This window comes from Rhinatrema bivittatum, chromosome 8 (genome assembly GCF_901001135.1).
Source record: "Rhinatrema bivittatum chromosome 8, aRhiBiv1.1, whole genome shotgun sequence".
Lineage (NCBI taxonomy): Eukaryota > Metazoa > Chordata > Amphibia > Gymnophiona > Rhinatrematidae > Rhinatrema > Rhinatrema bivittatum.
The window spans coordinates 233,399,752-233,420,093 of NC_042622.1; the positions used below are offsets into that span (position 1 = coordinate 233,399,752).

The 20,342-nt window shown below is 45.6% G+C and overlaps 1 protein-coding gene across 1 annotated transcript in view; it reads right to left on the reverse strand.

Moving 5' to 3' along the window:
- CACTIN (cactin, spliceosome C complex subunit) overlaps positions 1-15,160 on the reverse strand; it is a 41,392-nt gene extending 26,232 nt beyond the window's left edge. Inside the window, exons 1-2 of the mRNA XM_029614093.1 lie at positions 13,477-15,160; positions 10,277-10,775 (exon numbers count right to left, since the gene is read on the reverse strand). Coding sequence (XP_029469953.1) covers positions 10,277-10,775; positions 13,477-14,744 — 1,767 coding nt within the window. The 5' untranslated portion in view covers positions 14,745-15,160. The remainder of the gene's footprint in view (positions 1-10,276; positions 10,776-13,476) is intronic.
- Between the last annotated feature and the right edge of the window lie 5,182 nt (positions 15,161-20,342).

Genomic DNA, 20,342 nt, shown 5'->3' on the forward strand with positions numbered 1-20,342 from the left:
AGTAGAGGAGCACACTTGCCTGCTGCTCCCCTTTTTGGCTAAATAAGCTCTATGCCTTTAGCTTTTTAAGTCCAAGGAAATTCCTGCCAAACTGCTGGAATCTTCCCTCAATGAGTTCCCCAGCCTCATCACTGCCTCTCTGGGTCTGCAAGAAAATCATACTTGACAGATTGATAAAGGGGGTGGGGAATCCCTCCCTTTCCCTGATTCTGCCTGTTGATTGCCATGTGATGTCAAAATGGCCACCATTCCGCATTTGTCAGCCAAGCTCTCTCTCCTGCTGCAGCTGATTGGTTGATAGTTTCATCCCATGCTGTCTCAGCGGCTGCCCCATGAGCTTCTCTTGAGGCACAATTTAGGCACGTACACCTCGCTCCGCAGGCCTTGTAGCCCTTGCTGTATCCTGCAGCCACCATTATATGAGCACCTGTCACATCGTGTACTAACACTTAGGCACGTACTCTTCTCCCCGCCGGCCTTGCAGCACTTGCCGCGTCTCACAACTGCTGTCATTATGTGCGCACTTTGAGTTCGTCCAAGCCAGATGCGCCTCATATGGTCAAGCGTCTGCACCCTCACAGATTTTTTTTTTTTTTTAAGAAAACAGGTCTGTGAAGATACCCTCCAGAAAAAAGAATGGGAATACTTTCCTGATGGTGATTCAGACGCTGGAGGGTCAGTGGGAGCAGTACAAGGGGGAAGGAGGGAGCCCGAACCACCGGCTTTCAGTCCCCTCATTGATCTCCAGGGGACGGAGGGAACCAGAACCACTGGCTTTCAGCCTCTCGCTGACTTCAGGCTAAACCAGGGATATCAATCCCCTACTCACCCTGGTCCACCTGAGGGATGGCCCACGAAGCTGCCTAACACCTCAGGGAGCCCACACGAGAATCCTGTTCTCTCTCTTTTTTTAATCTAATTCTCCAGACTTCAGGATTCTCATCTCTACCATCTGCTGGAGACAGAGGGACTGCAGGTGGCACTCTCTCTTATGTAGCAGTTTCAGAGAAGTTTTTGTTCTTTGACTCCATCTACTGGTAGGGATGCAAAAGCCACTTGTCTACACTGATCTGAAGTATGAACATATGGATAAAGGTGAGCCAGTTAATACAGTGTATTTGGATTTTCAGAAAGGGTTTGACAACATCCCTCAGGAGAGACACTTTCGGAAATTAAAAGTCATGGAATACGAGGCAATGTTCTATTGAGGGAACTGATTAAAAGATAGAAAACAGAGTAATCTAATGGTCAATTTTCTCAATGGAAAAACGTGAATAGTGGAGTGCCCCAGGGCTCTGTACTAAGACTGCTGCTTTTTAACATTCATAAAAGACCTAGAGATGGGAACATCAAGTGAGGTGATCGAATTTGCTGATGATACAAAATTATTCAAAGTTGTTAAACAACAAGAGAATTGTGAGAAACTGGGCATCTAAATGGCAAAAGACATTTAATACGGACAAGTGCAAAGTGATACATGTAGGGAGGAGCAACCCAAATTATAGCTACATGTTGCAAGTTTCCACATTGGGGGGCTGATGCAATAGCATGTGCTCAGTCTAGCGCACAGGTTAACCCGTGATTGGACGCGCTAATCTAACACGTGATGCAATAAGGGGATTAGTGCATGCAAAATGTGCATCCAAATGTGTAGCCAAAAGCACTGTATAAATCTGCCTGGCAACAAGCACCAAAGGTCAGGCAAGATGCTCGTATGTACCAAGTTCTATAAAGGGAGAGTTGCATCTTTACAGAGACAGTGACAAACAGAACAGAAGCAGCATGCCCAAAAGAGAGGAACCATAAGAACATAAGAAAATGCCATACTGGGTCAGACCAAGGGTCCATCAAGCCCAGCATCCTGTTTCCAACAGTGGCCAATCCAGGCCATAAGAACCTGGCAAGTACCCGAAAACTAAGTCTATTCCATGTTAATATTGCTAATGGCAGTAGCTATTCTCTAAGTGAACTTAATAGCAGGTAATGGACTTCACCTCCAAGAACTTATCCAATCCTTTTTTAAACACAGCTATACTAATTGCACTAACCACATCCTCTGGCAACAAATTCCAGAGTTTAATTGTGCGTTGAGTAAAAAAGAACTTTCTCCGATTAGTTTTAAATGTGCCCCATGCTAACTTCATGGAATGCCCCCTAGTCCTTCTATTATCCGAAAGAGTAAATAACAGTCACATCTACCCGTTCTAGATCTCTCATGATCTTAAACATCTCTATCATATCCCCCCTCAGTCGTCTCTTCTCCAAGCTGAAAAGTCCTAACCTCTTTAGTCTTTCTTCATAGGGGAGTTGTTCCATTCCCCTTATTTTAGTAGTCCTTCTCTGTACCTTCTCCATCGCAATTATATCTTTTTTGAGATGCGGGGACCAGAATTGTACACAGTATTCAAGGTGTGGTCTCACCATGGAGCGATACAGAGGCATTATGACATTTTCCGTTTTATTCACCATTCCCTTTCTAATAATTCCCAACATTGTTTGCTTTTTTGACTGCCGCAGCACACTGAACCGATGATTTCAATGTGTTATCCACTATGATGCCTAGATCTCTTTCTTGGGTGGTAGCTCCTAATATGGAACCTAACATTGTGTAATTATAGCATGGGTTATTTTTCCCTATATGCATCACCTTGCACTTATCCACATTAAATTTCATCTGCCATTTGGATGCCCAATTTTCCAGTCTCACAAGGTCTTCCTGCAATTTATCACAATCTGCTTGTGATTTAACTACTCTGAACAATTTTGTGTCATCTGCAAATTTGATTATCTCACTCGTCGTATTTCTTTCCAGATCATTTATAAATTTATTGAAAAGGGTCCCAATACAGATCCCTGAGGCACTCCACTGTCCACTCCCTTCCACTGAGAAAATTGCCCATTTAATCCTACTCTCTGTTTCCTGTCTTTTAGCCAGTTTGCAATCCACGAAAGGACATCGCCACCTATCCCATGACTTTTTACTTTTCCTAGAAGCCTCTCATGAGTAACTTTGTCAAACGCTTTCTGAAAATCCAAGTATACTATATCTACTGGTTCACCTTTATCCACGTGTTTATTAACTCCTTCAAAAAAGTGAAGAAGATTTGTGAGGCAAGTCTTGCCCTGGGTAAAGCCATGCTGACTTTGTTCCATTAAACCATGTCTTTCTATATGTTCTGTGATTTTGATGTTTAGAACACTTTCCACTATTTTTCCTGGCACTGAAGTCAGGCTAACCGCTCTGTAGTTTCCCGGATCGCCCCTGGAGCCCTTTTTAAATATTGGGGTTACATTTGCTTTCCTCCAGTCTTCAGGTACAATGGATGATTTTAATGATAGGTTACAAATTTTTACTAATAGGTCTGAAATTTCATTTTTTAGTTCCTTCAGAACTCTGGGGTGTATACCATCTGGGTCCAGGTGATTTACTACTCTTCAGTTTGTCAATCAGGCCTACCACATCTTCTAGGTTCACCGTGATTTGGTTCAGTCCATCTGAATCATTACCCATTACGGGTACCTCCCCAACATCCTCTTCAGTAAACACCGAAGCAAAGAAATCATTTAATCTTTCCGCGATGTGCCCCTTTAACCCCTCGATCATCTAACGGTCCAACTGACTCCCTCACAGGCTTTCTGCTTCGGATATATTTAAAAAAGTTTTTACTGTGAGTTTTTGCCTCTACAGCCAACTTCTTTTCAAATTCTCTCTTAGCCTGTCTTATCAATTTCTTACATTTAACTTGCCAACGTTTATGCTTTGTCCTATTTTCTTCTGTTGGATCCTTCTTCCAATTTTTGAATGAAGATCTTTTGGCTAAAATAGCTTCTTTCACCTCCCCTTTTAACCATGCCGGTAATCGTTTTGCCTTCTTTCCACCTTTCTTAATGTGTGGCATACATCTAGACTGTGCTTCTAGAATGGTTTTTTTTGTTTTTTTTTTTTTTAACAATGACCACGCCTCTTAGACATTTTTTACTTTTGTAGCTGCTCCTTTCAGTTTGTTTCTAACAATTTTTCTCATTTTATCAAAGTTTCCCTTTTGAAAGTTTAGCACGAGAGTCTTGGATTTGCACACTGTTCCTCTTCCAGTCATTAAATCAAATTTGATCATATTATGATCACTATTGCCAAGCGGCCCCACCAACCTTACCTCTCTCTCAAGTCCTGTGCTCCACTGAGAATTAGATCTAAAAATACTCCCTCTCTCGTCTGTTCCTGAACCAATTGCTCCATAAAGCTATCATTTATTCCATCCAGGAACGTTATATCTCTCTAGCGTGACCCGATGAAACATTTACCCAGTCAACCAGTGTGTGTGTCAGCCTGACAACAGTTAGCAGAGAGCATGATGCATTTTGCCTGAGCGCTGAAGTGAAATACAGAACCAGAGCTGGGACATTTATGACCAGTAGGGGGGCTATACCAGCTTAGGAATAGGAAGCAGTACCCTTTGGGCACCCAGGAGAGGTGGCTGTGCGTGCTTTAGGAAAATGGATGCTAGGGAAAATTGTACATCCCTAGCGTCTCCTCAGCATTGGGTGCCCAGGAGACGTGGCTGACAGAGTAGGTTAGGAAAACAGACGCTCAGTACAAGCGTCCGTTTTCTCCCGCTACCGGCACAAGATACATGGCCTGGATTGTGTTATCTTGTGCATGCATATCTGGCGTCCTGACTTTTTTTTTTCTTTCCAAAACTTTTTTTTTTTTTTTACCTGGATCTGCTTTCTATGGTTCTTCCTATTTAGTATCCCAAAGATGCCGCATAATCCCAAATATACTAAGAGGAGGAATCGCAGCAAGGAGGATTTTTTTGTTTTCCCAATGAGTCCTTCAGCGTGGCAGACCTTTACGCCAGCCCTGGGCTGGGGTAAAATTTGCTGAATTACAATGCAGGAAATTTTTTGAATTACAGGGATTAGCTAATAGCCTCATCTAGTTGTACTTTACATGTGATGAGTGCTATTAGCTTTGCAGTGTTTGGACACGCTAATCCCCATATTGTATCGGGAGTTATGGATGCATGTACAAAATGTGCGTGCAATCACATGTAAATCCATGCACTCAGCTGAGCACATTATATTGCATCGGCCTGCTCGAGCACTGAGTGCAATTCAAGTTACTCATCTCAAAAAAAGATATATTGGAATTAGAAAAGGTACAGAGAAGGGAAAGAGATTCCCGTATCCAAATCCTTATGAAGAGCTCCCTACAAGACAAGGCCTGAAGATCCGACACTCGCCGTGTTGAACAAATAGCCACAAGGAAAAACAACCTTCAAGGTAAGATACTATAATGTCGCCTGCTTTAAAGGCTCAAATGGAGATGTACATAAGGCCCCGAGTACCAAATTCAGGCTCCACGAAGGACAAGGATTCCGGACTGGAGGACGCAAATGTTTTGCTCCCCGCAGAAAACGCACCACGCCCGGATGCACTGTCAAGGCAATTTCTCATATCTTACCACGGAAAGAACCCAGAACTGCTACCTGAACCCTCAGAGAATTACAGGATAAACCTTTAGCCAGGCCAGCTTGTAAGAAGGCCAAAACATCCCCCACTGAGGCCCGGGTAGGCTCCGTGTGATCCACGCACCAAGACTCAAAAACTCCCCACACCCTGACATAGGCCAGGGAGGCAGAGGTTTTTCTAGACTGCACGATAGTAGCACCCTCCGCATCTGAATAACCTTTACTCTTTAGCCGCTGCCTCTCAAAAGCCATGCCGCTAGACAAAAGTGATCTGCCCCTTCCAAACAAACAGGCCCTTCACACAGGAGACTTGGCAGCAGACGAAACCTCAGAGGGCCGTCCACCGCTAGGTTGATAAGATCCGCAAACCATGGATACCTCAGCCATTCCGGAGCTACCAGAACCATTTTGCCCGGATGAGCTTCTATATGACGCAACACTTTGCTGACCAACAGCCAAGGTGGAAACACGTACAAGAGGACGTCTATCAGCCAGGGGAGGACTAAAGCATCCACCCCCTCCATCGACTGAAGAACCGTGGGGCTCTGACATTGTGGAACGTTGCCATCAAATCCACACTTGGCCTAGTTCACCTGTTGCACATGGAGGTGGAGAGCTCCCACTCCCGGGATCCAGTTGGTGTCAACTGAGGAAATCAGGCTACTGCTGTTGTGTTGTCGGACAGGATTCTGACCGATCTCCTCCGCACCAAAGGAAGTAGGGCCTGCAGAGCTAATTGAACAGCTCTGGTCTCCAATTGGTTGACTGACCACGAGGATTCCTTCGCAGACCTTCGCTCTTCCCCGACAAACCGCTCCCCAACCACAGAGGCTGGCATCTGTGGTGACAATCGTCCAAGAGGGGATCTCCAAGCCTACATCCCGGAGCAAGTTGTCTGGGAAGAGCCACCAAACAAGGCTGGAATGTGCAGGTTCTGTAAGAGGAAGCGGAAGCTGAAGCTGAAACTGTTCGGAAACCAGATCTCAACGGGAGAGCAAAGCTGACTGAAGAGGTCTCATATGAGCAAAAGCCCATGGGACTAGCTTCAAAGTGGAAGCCATCGAACCAAGAACCTGCAAGTAATCCGAGACCATGGGTAGACGCTTGACCAACAACACACAAACTTAAGCCTGCAATTTGGTGATCCGCTCCTCGATGAGGAAAACCTTGCCCAATCGTGTGTCAAACAGAGCCCTCAAGAACTCCAAGGACTGGGAGGGAACCAGATAACTCTTGGCCAGATTGACTATCCAACCCAACGACTTCAAGAGTTGAAGAACCCACTGCACCACAGTTCGACAGAGGACCTCCGACTTTGCTTGAATCAGCCAGTCTTCCAGGTAAGACTGAACCAAGACACCCTCCCTTCTGGAGTCCTGCTGCCACAACAACCATCACTTTGGTGAAGATCCTGGGCGCTGTTGCAAGTCCGAAGGGCAGGGCGCAAAACTGAAAATGATCCCCCAGGATTGTGAACCTCAGGTACTTCTGATGGTCGAGCCAGATGCCGATGTGGAAGCACATCTCAGGTCCAGCGAAGCTAGGAATTCCCCTTGTGGACTGACGCAATTACCGAAGAGTCTCCATTCTGAACCAAGGCACTCGGAGAGACCTGTTGACTTTCTTCAAATTGAGGATGGGACTTCCTTCCTGGGCACTATGAAGTAAATGGAATAGCGACCTTTTCCTCGTTTCTGCCGGAAGGTACTGGCACAATTGCTCCTAACTCACTGAGGCGCTGCACAGTGTCTCACACCGCTAGACGTTTTTCCTCGTACGAGCACAGGGAAACCAGAAAACACTCCCAGAGGGGCCGAACAAAATCTAAAGCGTAGCTGTGTTTTTTTTTGGTTTTTTTTTTGCGTAGCTGTGTTTTATGATATCTAGGACCTACTGGTCCGAAGTTAATTTGGTCCACTCCTCGTAAAACAGAGCCAACCTGCCTTCTACTACCGGAACGGAGGAGTGAACCGGCCTCGCCTCACTGGAAGAATCTGACCTCTCCCTTAGTCTGGAAGGCACAGTCTCTGCCAAGGCACTGGCCATGAAAAGACTGGTTCCAGGAATGCTGCTTGCCCAAGTTCTGTCTAGAAGAGGAGGTTGACTATCTGGAGGCCCGAAACTTTCGATTTCCACGGAAATGTGAGCGAGGGGGAAAGGAGCCCCTTGCCTTGGGCCTATCCTCCGGCAGCTTATGGACGCTGTTCTTCCCCAGGGATTTAATCATGTCTTCCAAATCCTTTCCATAGAGCAGTTTGCCCTTGAACGGCAACGAACCCAGTTGAGCCTGAAGAAACATCTGCAGACCAGTTCTTCAGCCAGAGGAATCTGCAGGCAGAGACAACCGAAACCACAGACCTGGCCAAAGTTCGAAGAAAATCTAGTGAGTCTGCCCAGCTTGTATAGCTTCTGCCTCCGACATGGATGAATCCATCTATAATTGCTGCATCCAGCGAAGACTTGCTCTCAGCGTGAAACTGCTACACATGGCAGCTTGCACCCCAAGAGCCAATACTTCAAAGATCTTCTTAAGTTGCACCTCTAGCTTCCGATTCTCGATATCCTTAAGGGCCGCAGCACCCATCACCAGGATGGGCTTTTTGGTGACCACCGACACCACCGCATGCACTTTGGGAACCCTGAGGAGGCCCAGCGTCTCCTCTGGCAGAGGGTATGACTTATCCATCGCCTGAGTAACCTTCAAACCCAAGTCCGGAGTATCCCACTCCTGAAACAACAGGTCAGTGATGGACAAATGAAAGGGGAAGGACCGGGTCGGACCACAGCTCCCATCTGAGAGTCCTCCTGAGGGGCCTCAATGTCCAATTCCTCCAGAACTGTGGGAATAAGCGGGCCCAGCTCGTCCTTGCGGAATAAATGCTCTACCTTAGGGTCATCCCCCTCAACCATCGGAGTCCCTGCCAACTATTGATCTTGGATCTGGCCCCCTGAGGTTACTGCCCTGTCGGCTCATCCGGCCCCGAAGCCTCAGAGGACGAGTCTCCTGCGGGCTGAGACGGCACGGTCCTTAGGGGGTGCCTGGATTTCGTGACCCCCTCCCCCTCTGGGAGTTTAGGTCTCTTGGGGGCTAAAGACCCCCTCCTTGCTAGGAGCTGAGGGCAGTTTGGCAGGCTTTGTATGAACAAGCCTGGAATGAGAACCTCTAATAGAATGCCTTCTAGCTGCCTTCCTGACTTTAAAAGCCTTATGAAGCAGCAAACAAAATCGGATGAGAACGAGGAGGAGGAGTTCGAAGCCCCCTGGGGCCCTCCTCCGGAGAAATCACTGAATCCTCAGGCATTCCCCCCCCCCCACCCTGGAGGCACTTGGCTGCGGGGATAAGGGAAGAAGGGAATTCCCCTCCGCATGGGAGCCCTAAAGGCAGCCTAAATTTCCTCCATTCCCGTGCTTAGCGGGATCAGATCTGGAGTGGGCTGACTCGCCTGACTGAGCTTCCCAGGCTCCCAACGCGCATGTAAACTGCCACCAGCAGAGGCCCCACCGGGGAGGCACCCGGAACAAAGGCCATCATGCGAAAGTCACGCAAGTCTCCACATGCGCAGCAAGCCGAGCAACGCAGCATCGGAAGCCAGAGCTACCCAGAGAAAACAAGAAATCCAACGGCGGTAAAAGGACACCTGAGGAAATGAAGCAGCCCCGAACAGGCAATCGCAGCTCCTACCTGATGGTAGAGAAATCTCAGAGCCCCTGTTCCTCTTTTTTTTTTTTTTTTTTAACTGCAAACCTCAAGCTCCAAGTAACACCTCATCCTGCCCCCTCAGCCGGGATCCCTGGTATCACCCCGGCCGCTGTCAACAGAGCAAGCATGCAGGGTCCCCAGCCCTCTGCTCAACGGCCTCAAATACCAGGGGGGGATGGTCCCACCAGGACCTGACAACCCCCTGGAAGGCTTCTTTTTTTGTAATCTTCTATCTATCAAAGACTGTAGGATTCTGCGCCTCCACCATCTGCTGGAGACAGAGAAATACTGACTATAGGTGGCACCTCGAGGAATGGGGCGGAGTCAGTCAAAAACTTCTCTGTCTCCATCTGCTGGAGGGGAGGCAAAACCCAGGAGTCTGGACTGATCTAGGTACGTACAAGGGAATGAAGTTTCTAGGTAATGCATCTGGAATAAATAAGAAAAATTTTTTTTTTTACTCAACGCATAACTAAGCTCTGGAATTCTTTGCTGGAAGATGTGGTGAAAATTGTTGGTGTAGTTGGGGTTAAAAAACAAAAAAGTTTGGATAAGTTCCATTATGGACTTGGGGAAATTTTATGTTCTTCATAGAGACACAGTATGAAGCAAATACCCTTAGCTTAACTGTGTTAGCTAAAACACTAAGGTATCAGCAGCTCTCAGCAATATTATAAATTCATAATTTATGTATTAGTCAATCAGAAAAGCATATTGACCTTGTGCATCTCCTAAGAAAAATAATCTGGCTTATAAATCAGAGAAACGAGCAATAACAATGCAAAACTGCTATGCCCAGTGACCATAGCTTAAGACAGAACCAAACAGAGCACTACATCCTTGTGCTTCTCAGTCAATTACATCACTCAATGGAACATTACAGGATCAATTTTTGAGAAGGACTGTTCTGTGCATGGGTGCCTTTTGTAATTATTTCTGCAAACTGTACAGGTAGAAAGGGGCTACAGAAACACAGGAACAGCTCCATGGGAGAAGAGCTCATCTGCTCCTGATGGATTTGTTTACCACCAAGAATTGTTCAAGTTATTCTGTCTTAATGCATAACTGGAGCTGTATTCTGTAGAAATCCCTGGTCTTGTCTTACCTTGTGCCATATGAAAGATCCTAGCAGGTTGTTGTCTCCAAAGGGGTTGTCTGTGTTGGTGTAACCCATGTACTCTTCCCCCCAGCCCATCTTCTCCCGTTTTTTCCTTTCCTTGGCTTCCTTCTTGGCAAGACGTCTGGCTCTCTTCTCTTCGGGCGTCTCCATGGCCTTCAACATCTCTCTCTGCTGCTTCTTTTCCGTCTTCAGGCTTAGGTTCTCCTGAAGGGTCAGGTCTTGGCTCAGATCCTCCCCTGGACTTTGGGAATGTGATGGAGAAGAGGATGTTACGGAGGAAAACGAACTTTGGGAGGCAGACCTCCTATTCCTGATCTTTTCTTTATTGTTTGTTCCCATATTTCTATGGTTTTCCCTGCATGCCCCCCCAGAGTCGGACGGAGGCGAGGAAGTCTTTGATGGTGATCCATGATTTTGGCTTTTCTGATGCTTTTCCTTGCTTTTACTCCTCTTCCTCCTCGATCTCTCGCTCTTAGAATCAGATCTAAAAAATAAGTAAGCATCAAGATAAAGCATTAATTCATGTGACACAACCTCCCTGTGGTCAAAGTAAGCGTCAGTAAGATTTTGGGCACAGCGATATTATGACTTATTTTGTACAGTCATACAGTTGTGTTCATAAGTTTACATACTCCTGGCAGAATTTGTAAGATGTATAGCATTTTAAGAAAACTTGAGTGATCAGACACATTTATTTTTAATGTGTTTCAAAATAAACTATTTTATGCATCACAGACTAGAACAATCATTAAACAAACCATAGCAAAAAAAGGAAATAAAATGGTCCTGTTCAAAAAGTTTGCATACCCTTAGTTCTTAATGTTGTGTATTGTTCCCATTTGCATCAATGAAGGCTTGCATTCTTTTGCGATAGTTGTGAATGAGGCCCTTCATTTCTCATGGGGTAAAGCTGCCCATTCCTTTTCGTACAAAGCCTGCAGATCCTGTAAATTCTTTGGTTGCTAACATGAACTGCATATTTGAGTTCTCCCCACAGGGGCTCTATGACGTTGAGATCAGGAGACTGTGATGGCCACTCCAGAACCTTCACTTTCTTCTGCTGCAGCCACTGAAGGGGCAACCTGGCCTTATGTTTCAGATCATTGTCATGTTGGAAAGTCCAAGTGTGCCCATGCGCAGCTTCCTGGCTGATGAATGCAAATTCTCCTCCACTATTTTCTGATAAGATGCTGCATTCATCCTGCCATCAATTTTGACTAAATTCTCTGTAGCTCACACCCCCTCAAAACAGAAGAGATCCACCTCCATGCTTCATGGTAGGGATGGTGTTGACTCCTCTTCAAACATAGGGGCCAATGCAATATCATGCACTAAAGCTAGCGCCCAGCTTAACCAGTGATTGGACATGCTAGGCTAATACCCGATGCAATAATGGGATTATTTATTTATATTCCACTTTTCACACTTCTTTCGGTGCTTCAAACCGGATTACATTTAGGTACCGAACGTATTTCCCTATCCCCAGAGGGTTTACAATTAGCGGGTCCAAACACACACATAGCTAATAGCACTCATCACCCCAATGCAAAAAAATTGCTGTGCCCCCAAAGTGTACTTTTTAACACAGCAAATTTAATGCCAGCCCCAAAGCTGGCGTTAAGTCTTGCTGGGCCTCAAGGGCTCACTAAAAAACAAAAAAATCCTGTTTCCTGTGGTTCCTCCTACTTTTAGTATCATCACTATACTAAGTAGGAGGAACCACAGAAAGCAGCAACACGAGGAAAAAAAAAAAAAAAGTCTTGATGGCAGCCAGCTTAGGAAAACGGACGCTCAATTTACCAGCGTCCATTTTCCTAACCCATGGCTGTGCACACAGCCATGTCTTCTGGGCGCCTGATGGCAAGGACGCGTTAGGCACACACAATTGATCCCTAGCACGGCTTTTTTAGTGCAGCACCTCATTTCCATACTGCACTGGGTTCCCAGGCGAGCTGGCCGTGCGCGCGTTAAAAAAAAAGGCGCACCCAGTTTGGACACGTTTTTACATGCATCGGCCCCATAGCATTTATAGTTGTGACTATAAAGTTAAATTTTGGACTCATCACTCCAAATTATTTTGTTCCAGAAGTTTTGAGGCTTCTCTAGATGCTGTTTGGCGTATTGTAAGCAGGCTGGTTTGTGGCCTTGGTGCAGCAATGGTTTTTTTTACTGGCAACTCTATCATGCACAGTCCATTTTTGTTTAAGTATCTTCTTACTGGGTATTCTGAAACACCCACACCACTTTGTTTCAGAGAAGCCGTATTTCAGCAGAAGTTGCTTGTGGGTTTTTCTTTGCATCCCAACAAATATTCCTGGCAGTTGTGTTTGAAATCTTTCTTGGTCTACCTGACCATGGCTTGGTATTAACAGAACCCATAATTTTCCACTTCTTGATCAGAGTTTGAACAGTACTAATTGGCATTTTCAAATCTTTGGATATTTTTTATATCTTTTTCCATTTATAAAAGGTGAGCTACTTTTGTTCGCAGATCCTTTGACAGTTCTTTTGTTCTCCTCAGTGACCAAAGTCAATGCAGCCCTGGATGAAATGCGCATGGGTTTCTCATTGACTATATAAACACTAATTACAATCAAAGAAGGCCCAGGTGTGGACATCTACCCTTCATTGCCATCTCAACCTGTGTGTGTCAACGTGAGTGTATATTATCGGCCCAAACATTCAAGGATATGTAAACTTTTGAACAGGACCATTTTATTATTTTGTTTATTGCTATGGTTTGTTTAATGAATTATTATGCATCACAGAATAGCACAATTTGAAACAAAAATAACATTTTGTTTGATCACTCATGTTTTCTTAAAATGTTACACATCTTGCAAATTTTGCTAGGGGTATGTAAACTTATGAGCACAACTGTATATGCACTTGTTGCTACATGAAAATTAAACATCTTAAAATGTTAAAAGGGAACAGAATAGTTTGTATTACAAATCTAACTGTACATACACATACTTTATTCTCAACAGGATGATTCCAGAACTCTGAACTATCAGAGTATTCAAAAACAGAAAATATAACAACCAGTCACATATAGAAAACAACAACCAGTGATGTTTTTATTGCACAACTCCAATTGAGCGCAACATGTAAACTCAAAGAGTGACCCAACTGTGGACTTCTAACCAAGAAAAGCCAACGAAATAAAAGAAAAGGTTTCTCACCTGGAACAGGACTCCCTGTGGGTTCTATGCCTCTCTCTGCCTTGGCTCTCTAAGCCACTGTCCCCAGAGGCAGACCTGCCTCGACATTTCTGTCTTCTGTTGGAATCAGAGCCTGTGGATGAGGAGCAAGACAGGGTATGGCTTTGCTCCCTTTTGCGCTTCTCCTTGTCCCTGCTCCTCCTGTTCCTGGAATCAGACCAAGTTGGCTTTCTATCAAGATCAGAAACAGAAGGTCTGGTCTGGCTTTTCTTACTCTGATTCTTCCCATGTCTGTTCTTTCGGGTCTGGCCTTGCCCCTCATTGCTGCTTTCTGCAGAGCTGGATTGGGTTTGATTTCTCCTCCTAGAACTACAATCAGAACTAGTAGATCTCGATCGACTTGATCTTTTTTGCCTCTGAGGCTTCTCCTGTTTCTTTGCCCACATTCTGCTTCGGCTATTACTGGTGCTCTCTATAGGTCTGGATCCAGGTTGGTAATGCTGTTTCCTGCTAGGATCAGAACCAGAAGATCTTGATCGGCTTCGCTTCTTCCACTCTCTGGGCTTCTTCTGTACTCGGGTCTGCCTTTCATCTGAACTGTACCGAGGACAGCTTTTCCTCCTATTGCCAGGACTACTATCACTACTGCTCTCTGCTGATTTATACCGGGCTGGATTTTTTTTAATATCAGGATCTGAACCGCTGGAGCCGGATCTAGACAGACTCTGTCTATGCTTTACATGCCCTTTACCTTGGGTCCGGTTCGGACTCTCAGTGCTCTCTGTAGATCTGGCCCGGGTTTGCTTCTTTGTCCGATTCCTGGGGTTAGAACCGGCAGATGTGGACCAAAGATTTCTCTGTTCTCCCTGCCTTTTCTCAATTCTCCAACCCCGGCTCTCAGTGCCATGGTCCCCAGAATCGGCTCTGTCATGGTCCCATGTTCTTTTACAATCAACGTCAGAGCCGCTGGACTGAGACCGGTTCCGTTCCTGTCCCCCCCGTCGTGTCTCTTTTTTACCGCCGTGGCTACGACTGCTGTTGCTGCTGTCCCCGGAACCAGACCGGGTCCTGTGCTTCCTCCGCCTCCTCCCATCATCAGAACCCGTGGAACCCTTTCGGGCCCTGCGAGCTCTTCTCCTCCTCCTCCCCCCGCCAGAGTCAGCAGAACCGGACCGAGCCCCGCGCTCCTTTGCCCTCCCTCTACCGGAATCAGCAGAACGGGAACGGCTTTTCTTTCGCTTCCCTTCCCGACTTCTCTCCGCGGAGCGAGAGCTTCGCCTTGAACCCATCGGCAGCGCCGCAGCCCCTATGGACACGGGGTCTTTTCTCAGGGACCGTCGCGGATTTAGCTACCCGCCGGCGCTTGACTAGGCCTCATCCCTCCTTTGCCACACCAGGGCGTAACCCCTCCAGTAGCTACTGCTCACGGCCTAACTTGCGCCTTTGATACCAAACTATTGCGTCACTAGCCGTGGTCCAGTAACCCCGCCATCTTGGTTGTGGTGCGGTCCGGCGCAGCCTGCTTACGGTTGCTGGGACGTGTAATTTTCTGCCAGCGCCACAGCAGGTTGCAGCGCTGGATGTGCCCTTGTCAGAGGGATTTATTTATTTCGTTATTCATTCACATTTGATAGCTCTTCTCGGAATTCAGCGTCCTCCCGCTCCACGCCGCCTCGATCCAGCCGGGGAGGAGTCATCCAGGGTTGGGCCTAGTCCTGCCGACCGACGCCGCCTCTGCTATACAAAGTCGCGCCGGTGACGTCACCCGAGCGCGACAGCAGAGGATTTAAAGAGCCGACACGCGAACAAGAGCCCTTTCGAAACGGAACGACCGGTCCCTGAAGGAGGCGAAATCCGGACCTTCGTAGGAGCTGGGAGAGAGGCCCGCGCAGCCGGCGCTTGAGCCCATCGGGGTAAGGCCCTTAACTCTCGCCCTACCACCATGGGCCCCGCCCCGGCCACGCGGGGATCTTACCTCTTCTCTGCCTTCCTCTTCTCGGAATTCAGCGTCCTCCCGCTCCACGCCGCCTCGATCCAGCCAGGGAGGAGTCATCCAGGGTTGGGCCTAGTCCTGCCGACCAACGCCGCCTCTGCTATACAAAGTCGCGCCGGTGACGTCATCCGAGCGCGACAGCACACGATTTAAAAAGCCGACCAGTCTCCAGGCGCCGCGCGCACGAAGGAGCGCAACAAAGGGGCCTGCCCCTTTGTGCGGACCCTAAGAGCGGAACTGAACACCATAGCGGCAAGCAACCTCCCACGAAGTCATCCGTAAGCACCCAACAGCATACCTCCTTTCTTCTGTTTATACCTCTTTCAACAATCTACTAATACCAGACAACTCAGCGACCACTTAGACTACCCAGACAACACAGACAACTCAGCGACCACTCAGACTACCCAGACTCAGACAACTCAGCGACTACTCAGACAACTAGACATATCAGCCACTACTCAAAAACAACACTACTCAAAAACAACACTAACGCTCTTAACAATGCAAAAAATGTGCCATGGTCTCCCAATACCGATTCTCCATCATCGAACGCTACTCACAGGAAAACCAACCATACTCTACAATCAACGCACCTACAACCAACGCACCTACAGTCCTCTTATCCCAATCATGATTACTCCAATCACCCAACTTCTAGGATTTGCTCTGTTTTCACTGATACTATTTAATGCTCAATCATTAGCCAAAAAATCACTGATCTTAAATGACCTTCTCCTAGATTCAAACCCAGACCTCTGTGCTATAACAGAAACATGGCTTAAATCTACAGACACAGCTTTAATCAATCAGTTACCAACTCAGACCTACGACTTTTTCTCCATCCCCCGACAGAAAAAAAAGGGGTGGAGGCATACTCCTAGCAGCTAAAAAAGATCTTAGATTCTCACACCATCCTATCAAATCTTACTCGAAACTAGAAACAGGCCTTTTCAAATCAGACTCTCTCCAAATCCTTCTAGTATACGCCCCCCCAGGCCTCTTAGAAGCAGATGCATCACCCATCCTGGAAATCATAACAGCGTATCTTAAACCAGACCTCCCAACGATAATCCTAGGAGATTTCAACTTACACATCGACAAACCCACACTCTCAACCAGCTGTGAAACCTTCCTTACTGCCATGTCCGCCATGGGATACGAACAAATAATCAATGAACCGACACACAAGGCAGGTCGTACACTGGACCTGATCTTTCTGAACTCAGGTATAACACAGTCAGCACATCCTACATGCAAACTAGTGCCCTGGTCAGACCACTCATTAATCTCCACCACCTTTTCGATGACCCAAATGAATAACAAACACTCCACTCAACACTCATTTCTTTACAGAAAAGTATGCTCCGCCGACGAACTCAGCAATCAACTAACCACAGAACTCTCACACATAGACGTCACATCACCTAATGCAGCCATAAACTCCTGGTCAACCATAACAGAAACTGTGGCAAACAAACTATGTCCACTGACAACAAAAAAAGTCAAACAATGTGCGTCCAAAAAGCAGCCATGGTTTACTATCGAACTTAAAAACCTCAAACTCAACTTACGTCAGAAAGAAAGTAAATGGCGTAAAGCACCTTCCCCCGCTACACTTGCTACATACAAATTCGCCCTACACTCATACAAGAGTTCCACCTTAAAAGCAAAGAGAGACTTCTACGCACATAAGATCCATCACATTATCTTCGATTCCAAAGCGCTTTTCACTTTTGTCTCCAATCTAACTCAGGCCAATCCACCAGATATTCCAGCCAACCAAGCACAATCAAAAGCTGATGAGCTAGCACTCTTCTTCAATAATAAAATCACGAACCTTCTAACTCAATTAAAGCCCAATACAAGCACACCAGTCAACACTTACGTACTCCTCAACAAGGACATATCCTTCCAAACTCTTGAACTCACCACTTCCTCAGAGATCCAAACACTCCTGAAGAAAATGAAACCTTCAACACATCCCTTCGACCAAATTCAGTCTAAATTACTACTTCTAATCCCGGACACCATAACCAAAACAATAGCAGACATCATAAACTGCTCATTCATCCAGGGTTACTATCCAGACGACCTCAAACTTGCATCCATCAAACCTCTTCTCAAGAAACTTAACTTGGACCCCAAAGACCCTAACAACTACCGTCCAATCTCTAATCTTCCTTTCATTGCCAAGGTGATGGAGAAACTAGTAAACATCCAACTATCGGAATACATAGAAGAACACAATATTCTATTCCCTACTCAATTCGGTTTCAGAAAAGCTTCAAGTACCGAATCCCTACTCATCTCTCTAACAGACTACCTTACCTTGGGCCTTGACAAAGGACAGGCCTTCCTACTGATCCTATTGGATCTATCGGCAGCATTCGACACTGTAAACCACGCCACATTACTAAACCAACTGGCGAACATCGGTATTGCAGGATCAGCACTAACATGGTTCAAAACTTTCTTAGAGAACAGAGGTTTCAAAGTTAGAATCCTCAACAAAGAATCCCTTAGATACCCATCTTCACAAGGAGTTCCTCAGGGTTCTTCTCTCTCACCAACACTCTTCAACTTATACCTTCTCCCGCTCTGCCAACTGCTAAATAAATTGAACCTAAAACACTTTATATTTGCAGACGACGTCCAGATTGTGATCCCCCTCAAAGATTCCATAACTAAAACCCTACAACTTTGGGAAAACTGTTTTCAAGAAATTAATGACCTCCTATCCAGCTTAAATTTAATTCTGAACCAATCAAAAAGTGAATTCCTACTAATCTCTCCAGACAATTGCAAAATCACTACAAACCCTCCAGCCAATTTGCAAATCACAAAAGTAAGAGATCTAGGAGTTTCTCTAGACAACCGGCTAAATCTAAAATCATTCATTAATCAAACAACTAAGGACTGCTTCCACAAACTACACGTATTGAAAAGAATAAAACCCCTATTTCATTTCCATGATTATAGAACAGTGCTCCAAGCAATAATCTTTGCTAAAATAGATTACTGCAACACTATCTTACTAGGCCTCCCATCATCCCATACTAAACCGCTCCAAATGATTCAGAACACAGCAGCAAGAATCCTAACAAACAAGAGACGAAGAGATCACATTACGCCAGTCCTTAAAGACCTGCACTGGTTGCCAATCCACTACAGAATAATCCATAAATCTCTCACTACAATCTACAAGTATTCATGGACTGGCTCCACTCCATCTACAAATAACTCAAAAAACACTCCTCCAACAGACCCATCAGAGAAACATACAGAGAATATCTGCAGGTACCACACGCCAATACCACCCAACATATAACATTGAGAGACCGGGCCTTCTCTACAGCAGGCCCACCACTATGGAACTCAATCCCCTTAGAATTACGACAGGAACCATGTCTACCAACCTTCAGAAAAAGACTTAAAACATGGCTGTTCAAGAAAGCCTTTCCGGACCCTTACTGATTCTCCTACACTAAATACAACAAGACTGATCATCTTCCGTTAAACTAATATAGTCATTAACAACCTCCGCAAAGTTCTACCTCTTGTTAAACTTCTATCTTCCTCTTCTTTTACTCCCAGTTAGAATCATCCCTGTTTTATTGTAACTTCTTCTTCTGAGCACTTGTTATAATTTGTTATAATTTATTATAAGTTGTAATGTATACATTCAAGTTATAGTTTTGTATTGCTCACCCCTTGTTTTATGTAAACCGACATGATACAAACTCCGTGAATGCCGGTATAGAAAAATCACAAATAAATTAAATAAATAAATAAAACAAGATGAACACAGCTACGTGCAGAAGTCAGAACTTGCTCAAACTTTCTACATTAGGGGCCAGAGCCTTCTCTACTTTTCCTCGGGGGGGGGGAGGCTGATGAATTATTGCAAGGAGGAAGGGCGTCAAGAAATAAATTATATCTTTTAAGTTAATTTTTCCCCCATCGCCACAGTTTACCCTACCCCACTATATAAAATATTTCAGCGTCCCCCGAGCTCAAACTTTCATATGAGCGCCTGTACTGTGCTTGTCGAGACTTTCCTGTCACTTCCATCGGAACAAAAGACTTGAAGGGCAACTGCTTGGGGTATGAAAAAAAAAAGGCAGGGATTACGCTAAAGCTGAAAGAAGGGCCATGAAAGTAGACGTCAAAATCAGGCTAAATCAAAAGTATTCAAAGCAAGACCGTAATCCAAAATAATTCATGGGAATTAAATCATTTCTCATAGTCAGTATTCTTAAAATGATCTAGGCAGGAGCAGAGGAGAGTGAAATCAGCGTGCTGGGAACCACTAGAGTCCAATTTTTGCTTTAGAAAGTAATTAGTAAGGAAAATAACTTACTCCTGGCGAGGAGAGGGGAGGTTTGGGTTGTGAGGCCGGCCCCCCACTGATGTCATCACCAGGTGCCCCAGGACAACATAAAATTAAGGGCCCTGCGGACCCCGGGTAAAAATAAGTTATAGGAAGAAAACGGAAATCTAAAAGTTATACTTCCTCTCCAATAACCCCATTGTCAGGCAGAATTGGACTCCCCCCTCACTCAAATGGGTAAGTCCTAGGTAAGGGATGACTTAGAAAGAAACTCCCAATTGGGGGTTTCCTTAAGGCCCAGGTCGTCGTCCCCCCCCTCCCTTACAACCTATAATAGAATGTATTGATGTGGCTAAAGGTGTTATAAACCCTCATGCATTAGCCATCCCAAATAGAAGCAGGAATGCAGCAGAAGGGAATATATATATCTAAGTATAACATTATTGGGTGGCAAGGCAACTGTGACTAATGCTAAGGTCCACTGTCCATCAATAATCCCTAAATTTTAGGTAATGAAGGGAAGGAAAATAATGTGGAACCAGAAAATGTATCATTACTGGA